Source organism: Sarcophilus harrisii, chromosome 6 (assembly GCF_902635505.1).
Source record: "Sarcophilus harrisii chromosome 6, mSarHar1.11, whole genome shotgun sequence".
Taxonomy (NCBI): Eukaryota; Metazoa; Chordata; class Mammalia; order Dasyuromorphia; family Dasyuridae; genus Sarcophilus; species Sarcophilus harrisii.
In genome coordinates, this window is record NC_045431.1 from 248,741,809 (window position 1) to 248,759,057 (window position 17,249).

General features: G+C 47.5%; 2 protein-coding genes across 2 annotated transcripts; one reads left to right on the forward strand and one right to left on the reverse strand.

Annotated features, from left to right (window-relative positions):
* Positions 1 to 123: 123 nt before the first annotated feature.
* BTBD18 (BTB domain containing 18) lies at positions 124 to 15,985 on the forward strand. Its single transcript, XM_031942681.1, has 3 exons — positions 124 to 295; positions 2,172 to 2,340; positions 13,318 to 15,985. The coding sequence occupies exons 2-3, from the start codon at positions 2,217 to 2,219 to the stop codon at positions 15,363 to 15,365; spliced, it is 2,172 nt and encodes a 723-aa protein (XP_031798541.1). The 5' UTR covers positions 124 to 295; positions 2,172 to 2,216; the 3' UTR covers positions 15,366 to 15,985.
* Positions 15,971 to 17,149, reverse strand: SELENOH (selenoprotein H). Its single transcript, XM_031942684.1, has 3 exons — positions 16,670 to 17,149; positions 16,435 to 16,580; positions 15,971 to 16,335 (listed from the first exon to the last, which is right to left on the reverse strand). The coding sequence occupies exons 1-3, from the start codon at positions 16,783 to 16,785 to the stop codon at positions 16,235 to 16,237; spliced, it is 363 nt and encodes a 120-aa protein (XP_031798544.1). The 5' UTR covers positions 16,786 to 17,149; the 3' UTR covers positions 15,971 to 16,234.
* Between the last annotated feature and the right edge of the window lie 100 nt (positions 17,150 to 17,249).

A 17,249-nucleotide genomic window follows, 5' to 3' on the forward strand; every position in this document is an offset into this window, starting at 1 on the left:
CTCGAAGGGGGAGGGTCTCGACGGGGAGGACCAGCGAAGGCCATTGGGTGGGGCCGCCCGGGGCCCCGTTCCAATCGAGTGGCGAGGCGGCGGCGGCGGCGGCGGCGGCGGGGGGAGGGGGGCACGTGGCCTCTCGGCGCCGGCGCCGCGCGCTCGGAGTCGCGTGTCCCGCGCTGCCCCCTGCCCCCCGCCTCTGCTGCCCGGGGCCGCGCGGCGCTGCCCGGCACCGCGTCCCGCGGTCGTCGCCTGCACCCGCAAGATGGGCGCCGCGGGCCCCCCGCGTGGCACGACGACGGTGAGAGCGCGCCTCCGCCCGGCCTCCCAGGCCCCCCTGCAGCGGGGGTTCGCCTTTCCTTCCACGCCCACCTTGGCTCCGCGGTTCCCGCTGCGCCCTCGGGGCGGTCAGGCGGGAAGCAGCCCCTGGCTGGCCTGGGAGCGCGCGCGGAGCCTGGAGAAGCCCTGCTTGGGAGGGAAGCCTGCCCGGCGGACGCCCTGGAGGTGAAGCGCCCGCTGGGCCCCTCAGGGTGGAACCCTGGGGCATGGAAGGCGGCTGGGCCCTTGGGCCGGCCCCGCATCTGTCAGCCTGTGGGAGGGCTGGGCCCGAAGGAGGGCGGGGCCCGGCGGGCCAGTCCGGGAACCCTGAGGGGGAGGGGGACCTTCCCCAGGGGCTGTGGGTGCCCAGCGCCCCCGGGCCCCTTCAGGCCTCCCCTGTGGTGGGCCTCGTCTGTGCGGGGATGACCGGGCCGAGCTCCCCTGCCCCTGCCAGCCTCGAGGCCGAAGCCCCCCGTGGAGGGAGCTGCACGGCGCACGGCCGGGCAGGTGCTGCTTTTGCAGTGGGGGGGGATCGGGGGAAGGCCCGGCTCCCGCGCTCCCCAGCCTGAGACCCGACAGCCTTCCGGGCGTGCCCCCAGCCGCCCAGCGGGTGCCTGGCTCCCATGCGCCTGGCCTGGCCGTTCCCGAGGCTCCTCCTCTCCCCCGCTGAGCCGGGCAGCTGGGTGGGGGTGGGGGACACCTCGTCCGCCAACCAACCTGGGAACGCTTGCTTCCCCTGTTCCTTCGAACGCGTTTATGAAGCTCGTGTTGCGAGTCAAATGGCGAGCTGGGGTGCAGACAGAAAAGGGGCCCGTGTGCCCGTGGGCGGGCGTGAGTGCGGCACTGGACCCCTGGGCGTCCCGGGCCCGGTGCAGGGCGAGGGCCCAGGCAGTGCCCAGCCCACGGTGAGTGCCGGGGCCGTGTCCGGCGCAGGGCGGGGGCTAGCGTTTGAGGGGCACGGAAAGCTAAATGCCAGCCGGCGAGCCTCCTTCCGAGCGCTCCGGGGGCAGTTCCATTCAGAGGGGTTTCTTTAGTGGGGCATTAGCCATAGGCCTTTCCCCGTGCCCAGCACGGATCCAGTGAGTTCCTTCTAGTACAGGGGGCGCCCCTCCCAGCCCGGGGGGCCTATGGATGGACTTCTTCCCGGAATAACGTTTTAAATGCATAAAATGAACATACAGGAAACCGGCTATTATTGAAATGGAGTTATCAAAATATTTAAAAAGCGTTTCAGGGACCCCAGGTGAGGAGCTTGTTCTCCTGGTAAGGATCGGGCCCCGCAGGCAGAGGCGTTCCAGCTGCTTCTGGCTCACGCTGGCCTGGCTTCTCCCAAGCACCCTGCACCCCCTGCTGGCTAATGGGGGCACGCCAGGCCGAGCCCTTCCTTCTGGCACTCGGGAAAACTCGAGGGCCTTTGCCAGGCTTCTCTTCCGGTCAGTGTGTTGGGAAAGGCTTGGCCGCCCCCTGGGGCCTCCTTGAAGAAGGCGAGTCTTCCCTACCAGGTGGCTGGGCGAGGGGCGTGGCTTTTTCTGGGATCTGCAACCCTGCCGCCCCGGTCATGCCCCTTATCTGTAGAGACAGCTGGAATTGGAGGCCAGAGCTCGAATTCGGGAAAGACCTGGCTTCGGTTCCCACTGAGGCAATTAGTTGTGTGAGTGAGAACAAATCCGTTAACTTCTTGGAGCCTCAATTTGCTCACCTGCAGAATGGGGGAACAGTGCTGGCCCTATCTCACTAGACTGTTTTTAGGGGGAAGGCTGCGCAGTTGTGAGTTGTTTTCACCTTCCAGTGCAACCCAGTACTAAAAGAAATCAGTAAAGCAAAACTGAGTCTCTGAAGCACCATGTCTTACTCACCAGGTACTTGATTTGTGAACAGACAGAAGTGTGTTTGGGGCTATCACCATGTGCTCTTCTGAGAGCCCCAAAATCCTCTACAGGAATCCCAGGCTCCTTCGCTTAGCTTTTCTACAACTCCATCACCAGCAACAGAGTGGTGTGTTCTGTGATGTTCTTCTGCAGGCAGAAGGTAAAGAGGCTGCTTGGGGGAGGGGGAAACCCTGTGGGGGGTGAGCTCTGGGAAGGGGAGGAGTTTCTGAGCAAGATCACAGAGTTGCAAAGTGGGAAGGGTCCTCAGTGGCCATCTGGTCCGGCCTCTGCCCGAAAGGGATGGCCCTGATTCAGGGCACTAAAGACTTTCTGGGAGCGGGTACTCTAATTCCCAAAGCAGGCGATAGTTAAGTTTTCTTAACTTATAGTTAAGATAGCTTAAGTTTTCCCAGCTTCTACCTAATGTTTCTAATTTTGCCCTATGGGGCCAAGCAGAATAAGTATTGACAGCCCTCAAATCCTTGAAGATAGCCATTATGTCTGCCTCTTCCTCTTAAATCACCCTTCTCCAATCCCCCCCCCCCTTCTCTTAGGTAAACATCCTGGTTCCTTCTGCTAATCTTCAATGGATGAAAAAATATTAAGTCCTAGCTATGTCCAGCTTTGAGTTGAGAAATGAGGATTCAGATATAAAAGCAAAGATAGTCCTTGTCCTCAAATCACAATTTATATCCTAAAGGAACATAGGTCCCTTTGTCCCTAGAATTACTGGGATGGGGGATGGGGAGCAAATCCAGAGGAGAATAAGTTGATACATCCCGTCCAAGAACAATTTTGATTGTGGATCTAGAACAAATGAGGAGTAAAGAAAAGAAGTCTAGGGATATGGGGAGAAGGCGTTGTTTGGGAAAGAATGAGTACATGGAAAGATCGATTCAGCCTTTTCCTGGAAATAACAGGCCGGTCCCAGATAGCGGAGGAGCCCTAGTAGGAGTTTTTTTAGGCCTACCCATAGTTCATGTTAAACTTTTAGATTTTTTGTTTATGCAGCTTCTACCAGTATTCACCCTATACAAAATTAAAACAGATAAAAGTTTAAAATATTCATGTATTAATTTATTAATACATTAAAAGTAATAAAGCTATTATGTTTTAATGTAATTTTATGAAAAACTTTTCTGAAACAAAAAAATTTGAGTGAGAAGAATGGTATTGTTTTAGTTTGCAAATGTCTTTAATGGTTTCATCAAAGCCAGCTGGATTTTCTTATCTGTTTCTACATTCATTTTATTTCAATATATTGTTTTGATTGAAGTTCAGGAAGAAATTCTGGCCTTATACAGATATGTGGTTTGAAAAGGGAGTATTTTAATAGATCATATCTAAGTATTAATTATGAAAGCACATTTGAAAACATTTCCCATTCCCTCCCTCCCTAAAAAAAAAAAGGTTTTTATGGACCTTCAAAAAGAGGTCCACAAATCGTGCTGCTCTAGGGGATGGTATAACTTAGGGACTGCAAGATGAGGTCTGACCAGAGTTGAATCCAGTGGGACTAACACCTTTCCTAGAAGTATTAACATCATCATCCTACTGATTCAGATTGAGCTTGTGGCTCACTAAAATCCTCAGATCTTCAGACTAATTGCTATTTAATCACACACACACACACACACCCACCTTTGTACTTGGGAAATTGTTTAGTAAACCCAAGTATGAGAGTTTCCATTGAATTTTATCTTATTAGAACCATGTGAAAGCTCTAGCCTATTGATTTTAGATGTTGGCTTTTATCCGATGTGTTAGCTAGGCTTTGTTGTTATCTGCCGCAGTTTTGATAAAGCATACCATCTATGCCTTTATCTACATTGCTGATAAAAACGTTTGCCATCCTAAGCTATACCACAGAGGAACAGCCTGAGAAATCTCAGCTCTGCTACTTCATGCCTTTCAACTCTCTTTAATTGCTTAAAGGTAAACTAAGATTTTTGGGACACCCTGTATGTGAAACTAGGGATCCAACATAGACACCTGTGGCACTCCACTGGAGACCTTTTGCCACAGGACATCAAACCATCTGTTATTGTGATTCAACAATTCCAGATCTTCCATAGGAATTGTGTGAGATCCTTTATCACAGTGGACAAACTGGCAATGACAGTTTAGATTGGAGGATTGGTTGCTGGTGCAGATACATGGAAATCTGAGGATTGATACTTAATTCTGGAGCGTATGAGAAAGGAGAAGGATGTCAGAGAAGAACTCAGAAAGTGGATCTGTGGTAGGACACCCCCCCTCCCCCAATATGTCACAAATGCTATTGCCTGTGTTTTTGCCTAGGGTGGTTCTGCCCTTTCCAACCCAGAACAGTCTCGTCTTCTGTTGTATTCATCATCCCACCCCTCTCAAGCAGCCTACCTGCTATCCTTGTCACAGCAGTGGAAACCCTTTTTGTTTCTATGGGTGCCTACACTGGCTACCCCAACTCATTCTGAACTTTAGCACCCTGGGGGCTGGTGTTGATTCTCTGGGATTCTTCCTTACTATTTACAGCCCTTTTCAAAAGTTAACTTTTAAATTATTTTGAGAATTATGAAGTGTTATGTGTGTTCTCTGGGTATCTATCTACATAGGTTGCCTTCATGCAACTCCAGTTTTTCCTCCTTACTGGAATTGTTTCCCTTTCTGTCCTCAGAATTTCCTGTTCCTCCTTCCCAGGCTGACTTTCCCTAGAAGATTTGATCCTTGGGATGCTGCCTTTCCTTCCTCTAAAATCTGCTAGCAAATCCTGCTGGCCGAATATGACCATCTTGCTTCTCCTTTCTCATAAGTTTTTGAAGAAAGTAGTAAGGTCAACCCTAAGGTACTACTAATTTTATATAGGGTGAATACTGGTTGACATATCCACCCCAGCAACACTAGTTGCCTCACGTCTAAACTTCCCTGTCATCGAAAACCAGATCCAGAATGATTTGGTAGGTTTTCCACTTTTGATGGATGAAATGTTGAAGGCAAGTTAAGAAGGCTGTCTGACTTTGGTTGAAAAAGAGGGTTCCAGCAGAATCCTAGAGAAGTGAAGGCTCCAGTTCCTACTAGGCCAGACTAGTGATGTGTTTCTCAGACTCCGCTCTTTCCTGTTCTTATGTCCAGGCTGCTTGTAGCTTACTTTAAAGATAAAATTGCCTTTGTTTCTTCATCTCTTGATCTTTCAGAAATTTTTACTTTTGTTCTATGTATATTGCTAACTTCCTGCTGACTCCCTCTCCACAGTAGTAACGACAACCATGATAATGACATTTATGGAGTACCTTAATATTTACAAAGAACTTCACCTTTTCTCACTTGATATTCTTGATAAGCCTCTGAGAAAAGTCATATTACTTTGCCCTTTTACAGATGAGGAAACTGAGTCACTCATAAGTTAACTGACTTGCCCAGGACCTCACTACTAAGAAATATCTTAAGGCAGTTGACCCTAGGTCTACCTGACTCTAAACCCAGTGCCATTATGTAACAAATGCTATTGCCTGTGTTTTTGCCTACATATATTTATTTTGCAAAGCAATCTGTGTTAAGTGATTTGCCCAGAGTCACACACCTAGTAAGTGTCAAGTTGTCTGAGGCTAGATTTGAACTCGAATCCTCCTGACTCCAAAGCTGGTGCTCTATCCACTGCCCCACTTAGTTTCTCCTCCATTAATTTCGGGAAATATATATATATATATATATAAAACCCAAAAAACATTCCCATATACACAGCAAAACACAAAATATCCCATTTCCTTATACTTTTTTTTAAAGTATTTAATATTACACCTACTTGTAAAATTATCCTGTTTGTCCTGCTTCTTTCTGAGCTTTGTTCTTTTTTATGCATTTTAAAGAACCATTGCAGTGATACTCCTTGTTTTAACACCAGCAAACCCCACAATTGTATGTCTGACGTCTGCTCCTTGAATCCTACTTCTATGTGCCCACCCTCCCTTTGTGTTCTTTGGAACATCTGCTTCATAAGCAAAAAACTTGTTTTTATCATAATGCATTTGCTTTCTCACAGTGTCCATCTTGTATTCACAGACATGCGATCACTGCTCATCCTGCACTGCACTGCTCCTACTTTCACTTGTGGCCCATGATTGGCACTCAGTAACCTTTCCCTCTGAGAAGTTCATTCAATCTGTGTTTATCAAAACACAGATTCAAATTATTTATTTATCCATTACCTTTCCTGATAAAGTTCAGTACTGGATCACCATTTTTTCTCTTCCCTAATTCCTATCTTCCCACTTAGGAACTTGAATATACATATTTATATTATCCCAAACCACCCAAACTGTTGAATCTGATACATTTATATATCATCCTGGTAACATGTATGTTCAACCCTCTGTGCACTTTAAGTAAGACTAAGATTTTACCTAATGTTCACTCTCTTCTTCTACTCCATCCTCCATGCTTTTTAGACTGTTTTTCTTATCCCGTTGGGAGAAAATTGTACCCTCTTCCCCTTCCTTTCTGAAGTAGTGTATTCCTTTTACTGAACTTGTCTTTCTCCTTTTCAGAACAGTCTCAATCATTCATCTCTCCTTTCGAGTTTCTCTGTTTTTTTTTTTTTTTTTTTTTTTATACTCTTAATACTCAACCATTTAAAGACTTAAAATTCTGAAGGACATTTTTCTTTTCCCCATCAGAATGTTATCATTCGGTCAGTGTCCAATTACTTTTCCTTTCTAGATTCCTCTGTACTCTGCTGTTTGCATTTCAAAGTTGCTTCAGATATGCCAGAAAGTCCACTCTATATTCCAAAGGCATGTTTTTGCCCTTGGAGAATTTCACTTTGGAGATTAAGTTAGAAGGCTAGTCTGTAAGTTTATCTCTTGCCTTTTAGAATATTGTTCTCTCAGCATCTCCCTTTTTTAAAGTGGGAGTTGCCAGGTTTCATGTGAGGACCTTTCCTGGTTCTCTGGTACTTGAAATGCTGCCTTCTGGCTGCTTTTGAGCTCTGACTTTTGGCTGGATTTGGGGTGGGGATCTTTTTCAGGGGGCGGTGAGTGGGTTATTTTATCCTGGCTCTGATCGATCTGGGCAGTTTTCAGTTGTGATTTCCTAGATTAGAATATCCAAGTTTTTCTTTTGGAATCTTGTGCTTTTTATGGAATCCTTTCTTCTATTTTTTTTCATTCTTGATTTTGTTCTAATATTTCTTGCTGTCTCATGGAGTTAATTTCTTGTTCTACTCTTTTGGTTTTCAGGAAATTGATCAATTGGCTAAGATTTATCACTTTCCCTTCTAAGCTACTTCACTTTTTATCTTTCATTTCTTTTCTGTTGGGTATTAACTGTCAAAAATCCTTTTTTCCCCCCTTTGAGGCTGAGCTTAAAGTTAGAGCAGAATTCATGTTTTTGTGATTTTTTTAGATTTGTAATCATTTTTGATACTGGTCAGTCAGTCTCTGCTTTATTCATCATTCAGGTTTTGGTTCCTGAGTAAAAGCTTTATCGAAGGCAGGCTCTGCCTTCTATGTATTTTTGGGTAGTGTGGTTGACCCTGTTTGTTCTTGCTTTAGGTCCCCTGGGATCTATTTCTTCTCCATCTTTGAGGTTCAGAATACTGGGTTTTCAGGGCTTCCTATGACTGTATCAGAACAGGGACCTAGGAGCCCTGGAGTGACCTTTTTTGACTTGGAGCCCTGAGACATGCTGCTTTCTAGGACTTAATAATGTTCTTGCTGGGAGGTTTCTTGTAACCCTAGAGATTTCTATGTGAGTTTTCTACTTTTGCTGCTTTCAGAGAGAGAGAGAGAGAGCAGTATAGACTATATAGACTATAAAGTAGCTTTACCCCTGCTCTGGAGGGCCACCACTTTGTTTGCCTGGGCTGCCACTGGGTTTGCTGGTTTCCATCATACACACTCCATCCCTATTGCCCAGGGGTTACTAGCTGATTTTTTTTTTTTTTTTTTTTTTTTTTGAAAAGTACTTTGGTGAAAATACTCATTTAAAATGGTCTCTTGGATTTTTTCCCTTTTTTCTTGTGAACTTAACAGTAAACAGTAAACAAATATTTCACTATATAAAGAACAATAAATAGACATGGAAGAAATTGAGCTTCTATTAATATATAGTTTAGAAATTGTGTATTTATTTTTAATAAAGTAGATACTTTTAATGAAAAAAAAAAAAGACACCATTCTTCCAGGGCATATGTTTTATATGTTAGGGTTTCTACCCTAAAACCATATATTTTTTAATGGATGTTAACACGTCTTGCCTCGGGTCTGCCTATACTTTTGCTTTATTTTTTTTTTAAGTGAGTTTTATTTTATTTTTATGAAGATCTGCCTTCTTTCCAACATTTCTCCCTTGTCTTTCTCCCTCTTCATGGAAGTGACACATCTCATTGGCTTTCTTGAGTTCCAAGGTTTTTGAGTTCCAAGGAACAGACAGAAAAATATCCAAAAAGCAGCATGTCTTTTTGGGGTATGTGGGAAGCTGGTATCCATCCAGGCTTCCATCTTAGCTAGAATGGCCTCCTTAATTAATCTCTAGTCAAAAATCTGCACTGTGTATTACCCCCAAACTGTTGAATTTGATGTATTTCTACATCATTCTCTTTACATGTATGTTCATTCTTCCTTATGTATTGATAGAGGAGTCCAGGAGTTTTACTACTGGCTCCTTTCTTAAATTTTGTTTCTTGAAAATGTCTCGGTGTCTGAAATATGATTCTCTTTAGAGTTAAATTTTATGGTGCACATATGTATAAGTATGTGTTGCTTTCTCCCTGACCCATTCTCTTTTCCTTTGGAAACCCCTTTGATTAGATTTGCAGAATACTAAGCAAATATGTTTGTGTCAGATCTTGCTAGGTCACTCTGTCCCCGGACAGAAACCTGTTATGTGTTAAACTGTGATCCAGAAATCTATGGCCCTTATATATTTCTATATATATAGCTATATATTTCTAAATGAGTTTTCTTTTCTTTTCTTTTTTTTTAAATAAATTTTTATTGACAGAACCCATGCCAGGGTAATTGTTTACAACATTATCCCTTGCACTCACTTCTGTTCCGATTTTTCCCCTCCCCCAGATGGCAAGCAGTTTTATACATGTTAAATAGGTTACAGTATATCTTAGATACAATATATGTGTGCAGAACCAAATAGTTCTTTTGTTGCATAGGGAGAATTGGATTCAGAAGGTATAAGTAACCCGGGAAGAAAAACAAAAATGCAAGCAGTTTACATTCATTTCCTAGTGTTCTTTCTTTGGGTGTGGCTGCTTCTGTCCATCCTTGATCAATTGAAATAAATGAGTTTTCTTTATCTCTTGCTTTCAGTGCCAGAAGTGAGGTACACCCCACCTGCCCCATCTGTGAGCCATGGTCTTCAGCTTTTTGGCTAAGACTCTGTAATCTTTCTGATGATTTATGTCTATAAGGACCATCAGAAGAGGAAGAGTCATCTCTTTGGACAAGTTGGAAGGTTCTCAATTAGGTCTTAGATGATTATTCCCAAAAGACAACAGACCTTTCAGTTACTCTTATGTTAAAACATTTCAGTTGCCTCTCAGGAAGGAGTCACCAACAAGGTCTCTTTTTCACCTGACAGCTTTTGGGGCTCTGTTTTCATCATTCTCAGAAACAAAAGTAGCTGCCACTTCCTCGGAGCATCCATCTCCCTTGAGGAAGAGGGATAATTTTTTTTTTCCAAATTATGAATATACAGTTATTTTTTCCACATCATGACTTTACCCACTTCAGTTTCTTTTTTCTTTTTTTTTTAATAGCCTTTTATTTACAGGTTATATGCATGAGTAACTTTATAGCATTAACAATTGCCAAACCTCTTGTTCCAATTTTTCACCTCTTACCCCCCACCCCCAGATGGCAGGATGACCAGTAGATGTTAAATACATTAAAATATAAATTAGATACACAATAAGTATACATGACCAAAACGTTATTTTGCTGTACAAAAAGAATCAGACTCTGAAATATTGTACAATTAGCTTGTGAAGGAAATCAAAAATGCAGGTGGGCATAAATATAGGTAGGGATTTGGAAATTCAATGTAATGGTTTTTAGTCATCTCCCAGAGTTCTTTCTCTGGGCGTAGCTGGTTCAGTTCATTACTGCTCCATTGGAAATGATTTGGTTGATCTCGTTGCTGAGGATGGCCAGGTCCATCAGAACTGGTCATCATATAGTATTGTTGTTGAAGTATATAATGATCTCCTGGTCCTGATCATTTCACTCAGCATCAGTTCGTGTAAGTCTCTCCAGGCCTTTCTGAAATCATCCTGTTGGTCATTTCTTACAGAACAATAATATTCCATAATATTCATATACCACAATTTATTCAGCCATTCTCCAACTGATGGGCATCCATTCAGTTTCCAGTTTCTAGCCACTACAAAAAGGGCTGCTACAAACATTCATGCACATACAGGTCCCTTTCCCTTCTTTATAATCTCTTTGGGATATAAGCCCAGTAGTAACACTGCTGGATCAAAGGGTATGCACAGTTTGATAACTTTTTGAGCATAGTTCCAAACTACTCTCCAAAATGGTTGGATTCGTTCACAACTCCACCAACAATGCATCAATGTCCCAGTTTTCCCGCATCCCCTCCAACAATCATCATTATTTTTTCCTGTCATCTTAGCCAATCTGACAGGTGTGTTCCACTTCAGTTTCAGTATAGCAAGGGTCAGCATGAGAAATTAAGTGAAATTTTTTGGAAATTTTGCAGATGACACAGAGGTTTTAAAATTCAGAAGTGCATAAAATATATGTATAATGTTGTATAATATTAACCCAAATTTTACAGTAAATTATTGTAAACACCCCATTAAAAAAAAAAAAAGGTCATTCTCATGGTATGAAAGGAGAGCTAAAACATTTTTACACAGATTTTCTCAAACATGGGACTATTATGCCCTTAGGCCCTGAGATGTGGAATAACTGTACATTCATTCTTTTCCTTTTCATCAACCTTGACTACCACTTCAGATTTTTCCCCTCCATGAATACCTTGCTTCTATGTGAGGGGAACGCTTTATTGTTGCTGATAGCATTAACTCTGTAGAGCCGTTCCATGAGCTCCTTCATCTTCTTGAGAGAAAGATCAACTTATACTTGGAACAAACAGAAAAACTTTCTTAATACAGAAATTCTCAAGGTGCAGATAATTGCAAAATTTCTTCAGTTTTCTATACTGAGATTCTTGAATCCAGTAACTGCCTTAGATCATTGTCATATGGCATTGTGGGTGACCTATTGAGACTGATAGACTTCTGAAGGCGGCTGAAATATATATATATATTTTTTAATGGCATTTTATTTTTCTAAAAATGCAAAGATAGTTTTCAACACTGACCTTTGCAAATTCTTATGTTCCAGATTTAATAGCAGCAATCTACCAGGGTTCTTGGAGGATCAGTGAATTTGATGTTTGTAAAACTTAATGCTGGGCACATAGTAGGTACTTAATAAGTGGCCTGTTTCCTTTCCTATATTATTTCATCTGCTCTCCTCTGTGTTAATCTTTACAGCCTCCTGTGCTTAAAAAAAAAAAAAAAAAAAAAAAAAGATCCTTTATAAGCTGGATCTCCATCCATTATTAGAGAAATTTATTTTTGAATCCAAATGTAAGACTTAGCACTGATCCCTATTCATTGTCATAATTTAACTCGGGGCAGTTCTCCAGCTTGTTGAGCATCTTTTATTGTTGAGTTTTTTTCAGTCCTTACTCTTAGCAACTGTGGTCTCTGTTCCTACAAGGTGTGACCTATTATCCCCTCTTCCAGAGCACAGGATATGGTGGTCTCTGACCCTTGTACTTGCTTGAGGGCCAAGTGGATTGGTCTTTCAGTATCCTTCTCCTCTCTTTCCCCGTCTTCACTCCCTGACCCCAAGTAAATTGAAACACTGCTAAGTGCTAGGAATAAGTACTAGCCAAGAGGTCTTGCCCTTAAGGAGCTTACTTTCTAAGGGAGGATCACTATTTAGGGAAAAAGGCAAAAGTGTCCAGTGAGAAGTAAGTATACCTGTTAGTAACTAGTAGTTAATATGTATATAATTTGTCCTTAAGAGTTATGTTTTTTTTTTTTTCTTTTTGGTAAATACATCTTTACATTCATTTAAATAATTTAATCCCTTTTATTATCTTGACTTCCAACAAAGGCCTCCTCATAAGCATGCATAGTCCAACAAAACAAATTTCTGTATTAACCTTTTCCAAAAATTATGTCATGTTAAGTTCATCACCTCTCTGGAAGGAGGGGAGTGGTAGGGTCTCCTTCAGATTTTGGGCTTGTCATTTATCATTGCACTAACAAAATCCTTTCCAAACAGTTTTTGATATCATCTATATAAAATGTTCTCCTAGCTTTGCTTATTTTCTTCTGTATCAGTTCAAAGATGTCTTCGAAGCTTTTCAGCACTATTTTGTCATTTTCTATGGTACAATAATATTCCATTAAATTCATATTATAATAATTTAAATTTCCAAGAGAAAACCCAGGGGAATTTCCCATTTGGAGTGATTTATGAAAAGAGAGTTTAAAAACATATTTTTGTGAACATTTCTTTGATATCATTGGGGTAGGGCCATAGGGTTGTAGGCACAGTAGTAGTATTTTCCGTAGGAATTATACCTCTATTTGGCAATTGTTAATGCTGTAAAGTTACCCATGTATATATCCTGTAAATAAAAGGCTATTAAATAAAAAAAAAAAAAAGAAAGAAAAAAAAAAAAAAAAAGGAATTATACCTCTAAACTGCTAGGAAGATGGTCTCCATTCATTGTTACATTTGGCCCAGAGATCTGCTTCTCCTTTGTCCTCTTGGAAGGCAAATGCACAGTTGGGTAGTTTAGGATATTTTAGAGGGGATGCTGGTCCAGGAGTCAGGAAGGCCCCACATCCCATAGGCCTCCCTGCCACTGATTCAAGGTGGAATCTCAGGTAAGTTTCCTCCCTTCTAGCTAAGCCCCATTCTTTCTAAAGTGAAGAACTTGATCCTAATGAAGTCTAGCATCCCTTCCGTTTCTGACAGTGATTCAAGAACTGTTTCCCTTTCAATTTGAGGCTCCATGGAAGAGGGGTGGGGGATGGGGGTGAAGCACCATGCCTACTTGTGACACTGACGTGTTTGGGTGGATTCCCCTCCAGGTGAGGCAGTCCCAGCTCACTGCTGCATCCTCTCAGCCTGCAGCCCCTTCTTCACTGAGCGCCTTCAACGGGAGCGGCCGGCCCAGGGCCGAAAGGTGGTCTTAGAGCTGGGGGGCTTGAAGATTGGGACTCTGCGCAAGCTGGTGGATTTCCTCTACACCTCGGAGATGGAAGTCTCCCGGGAAGAAGCCCAAGATGTGCTTTTAGCAGCCCGCCAGCTTCGAGTCTCAGAGCTGGAGTCACTGCAGCTGGAAGGTGGAAAACTTGTTCGGGCAGCCCAGGGCAGACGCTTAAATCGGGAATGTTTGCAACCACCACCCCCTGCCCCCATCTCCGCCCGAGTGGTGGGCCCCAGCCGGCGCCCCCGCACTCCCCTACCTCCTCCCCAAGCTGCCTGTGCCCCTGGGGGTGGGAAGCTGAAGCTCTTGGGAAAAGAAGAGGATCCCCAGGAGGAAAGCAGAGGGCAGAGCACAGAGCATTTGTCCGAGATGTCAGACCCCTTCCCCATTAAGGGGAAGGCCAGGATCTGCCCTCCCACACAAGCAGAAAGCTCTTCACCTAAAAGCCAGGGGCAAGGCCCCAAGGAGAACCGGAGGGTGCCAGGCCCTGTAGCTGCTGAGCTTTTCCCCCCCAGCCCCATTGTGGATGAACCTCTGTTGCCCAGGAAGATCAGGCTGAGTCGCACAAAACTCTCTCCTGACGTTTGTTCGGTCAAGTCCCTCAGCACCGTAACAGGGCCCAGCTCAGCACCCGCGCCACCCAGCCGCCGTCTTTGGCGGCAGAAGACGTTGAGCAAGGAGATCACCGAGGAAGAGCCGGGGCCCGGAAAGGGCAGCCTTCTAGAGGGGACCTCTAGTCCTTCCCTCACCCCCAAGATGGGCGGAAATAAGAAGCGGAGCCCCGAGGCGAGGGCACCCAGTTCCGACTCGGCCGAGGAAGGCCAGGTTGGACGGGTCAAGCTTCGCAAGATTGTTAACGGCAGCTGTTGGGAGGTGGTCCAGGAATCTCCTTCCAGGGACTCTCAGGAGAGCCAGCTGACCCCCGGGCCTGGGGGGGAGTCTGGAGAGGAGACTCAGGGGCCGGGCATGGGCCTCATGGAAGAAGAGGGCAAGCCCACTGTGGAAATCAGTCTGTGCTCGCTGGATTCTCCCACTTGCACCAGGCTCCAGGAGACACTGCTGGCCGCTGGCCAGTTTCCAGAACAGGCCATGGTGAAGTCGGAATTTCCAGATATACCCGACATGGTGGGCAAAGAAGCTCTGTTGGGTGGAGACTGCAGGGAGCCCTGTGACTTTGTCCCAGCCCTATTGGGCCAGCCCTGTGAGGCAGAGGAGTACCGCATCACCAGTGCTGCCGCCACCAGCGAGCTGGAGGAGATCCTGGACTTCATGCTTTGCGACTCAGACATCGGCCCTTCGGTCGACTCCCTAGAGAGTCCCAGGGCTGGAAACTCAAGGACCCCGACCTACCCTCTCACCGAGCCTGAGAAGAACTGGGTGGAAGGAGAAGAATGGTGTCTGCCAGATGTGGAGCTGTGGCCAAGAGAGTTTGCGGGGCTGGAGAAGGACTCCGTTAAGGTGAGAGAGGATAAGGGATCTGTAGAGCCTCTTAGCCCCCTCGTGGCCTCCCATGGGAGTGAAGGTGAAGGGCTGGCAGTGGCCGCCTCCTGGACTTCGGAGGCGGCAACCCCCGGCCCCCAGCCAGACGTGCAGGGGGAGAAACTGCTCTGCCCCGAGTCTCCTGTCCATTTCCATGCACCTTATGGAGACTTGTCCCCTCCCTGCTCCAGCTGGGTGGACACTAGTTATGGGAAACCCTCAGTCACTGATGATACACTGTACCCGGAAGGAGTAGCCTGCCCAGAGGTCAAGCAGGAGGAGCTTGGTAACTCGGAGAAGCTGGCCCTGTCCCCAGCCAGCCTGGAGGAGGAGGGGGAGATTGATGTGGTGGACTGGACCGCCCAGGTCGGGCAAGTACCCTTCCCCAGCCTCTCTGTGTGGCCTGACCCCTCCTCAGAGTCAGAAACGGAGGTGGACGTCTTGACGTAGGCTGTGTCTGGGTTGGCTGAAAGTTGTTCACTGAGGCAGTGGGAGCTCCAGTGGCAGCAGAGGAATGGCCATCCTGGGGCAGGGCCACCAGGGGCAGGGCCACCAGGGGCTTCCTCCTGGGGAGGGACTCACTCCTTGCCCCTCTGTCTTTGGTTCTGTAGATCAGGCACAGGGTAGGGAGTGGGTCCTGGCTGATTAAGGGGCGCTGCCGTTGATTTTGAAGGGGGTTGGGGAAATTGTAAATTTTGCGGTGAGGGCCCATTCTGCCCGACTTGGGAATAAGTGGGACCCAGAGCCTGTTATGCCAGTAACACCAAGGATTGGAGGGACCCCCCGGGGACAGCTTGGCACAAGCTGCAGGGGGAAGGAGCCTGTGCTCAGTCCGACAGAGAGGGAAGGAGGAACCCAGGCGTTCTCCCCTGCTCTCCGGTTCACTCGGGCCCTTGGGCTGTCCAGAGGCTCCTGAGGGGAGGCACGCACTGCACAATCAATAAACACCTTTCAGTCCCCCGTGCACCTCGCTTGTGTCTCTGGGCCGGTGTCGCATATCGGCCGGATGCACGGGGCGTTGGCGGCTGCCCCGATAAATAGACAAAGCGCAAGGCTATGCGGTACCCCAACTTTTATTAGCCACTGTACAGCACAGGAAGGGGGGGAGGGGGGCCACCTGCAGCTGCCCCTGAGGAAGGAGCTGTAGCTTCAGGAACGGGACTGGTGCTTTGGTCACGTTCCGTCATGGATGCTGCCAATGCCCCAGGGCACAGGGTGCAAGAGTAAAGGGAGGGGGGAGAAAGGGAGGGGGCCGGTCTTCCTGGCCCCGTCCTACCCCGGGAACAACCCCGTCGTGGTCAGCCCTGCTCGGGCCTCGTCTAAGCCAGCTGGGTCTTCAGCTCCTCCACCACCTGCCCGGGCTCAGGAAACTTAAGTTTCCGAGGAGGGCCCTTGTTGATCCCGGTCCAGAGCTCCACCCCTAGGACAAGAACGGAAAAGGGTCACGGTGGGGGTGGGGGAGGGGCAGGGGAGCTAGGCGCCGCGTCCCTCAGCCTCCCAGGCGGGGCCCCGCACTCACGGCTGCCGTCGGGGCGCTGCAGAGTCACTTCGAAGCTGCTCCGCCGGGGCTTGGTGGGGTTCAACAGCACCGGCAGCTCCGGGTGGGCCAGTCGCAGCGCCTGGCCCACGGCCTCGGCGTGGCGCGCGTACACGCGTCAGCTCTGGCTGCGGAGAAAGAAGGGGGCCGTGAGCCGGCGGGCGAGCCCCTTCCCGCCCCGGGAGCCCTCCTCCCGCACCCCCGTCCCGCGCCGCACCAGTGCTCAATGACCACGCGGGCCTCTCCCGAGCCCGCGCCATCACCCTGGGCCAGCTTCTCCGGCTTCCCGGCTCCCTCCTCGGCTGCCTTGCGCTTCCTCCCGCGAGGAGCCATGGCACGCGTGGGGACAAGGCACGTGTAGATCAGCCAGCCAGAATGCCCGCGCTGCTGCGCGCCGCGAGATTGAGCGATGTGCGCAGTCTCTGGTGCCGCCCTGCCCCCACGTAGGAGGTGGGACGTCCGGATGCAACCACCGGCGCCAGAGCGCGGGGGGGGGGGGGGGGGGGGGGGAGGGGGTAAGAGCTGGAGAAAGACGCCAGGTGTCTGGCCGCTTTCTGCGCTCTGGAGAAGACGTGGGAGGGTCAAGCTCTGCCCGTCTACCAGCCCGGGGAGCCTATGCCTTCCTCTTCTCTAAGTGGTATGACCCTGTTTACATCTTTCCACTCCCGCAGATGTCCCCTTCCGCCGTCGGTCAGGCCTCTCCCTCCCTGCCTCCCTCCCTGCCACTCTTCAGCCGCCCCAGTGGGAGTGCCCGCCCCACTTCGCGCTCCCCGGAGGAGGAGCCGATAGGAGGGGGA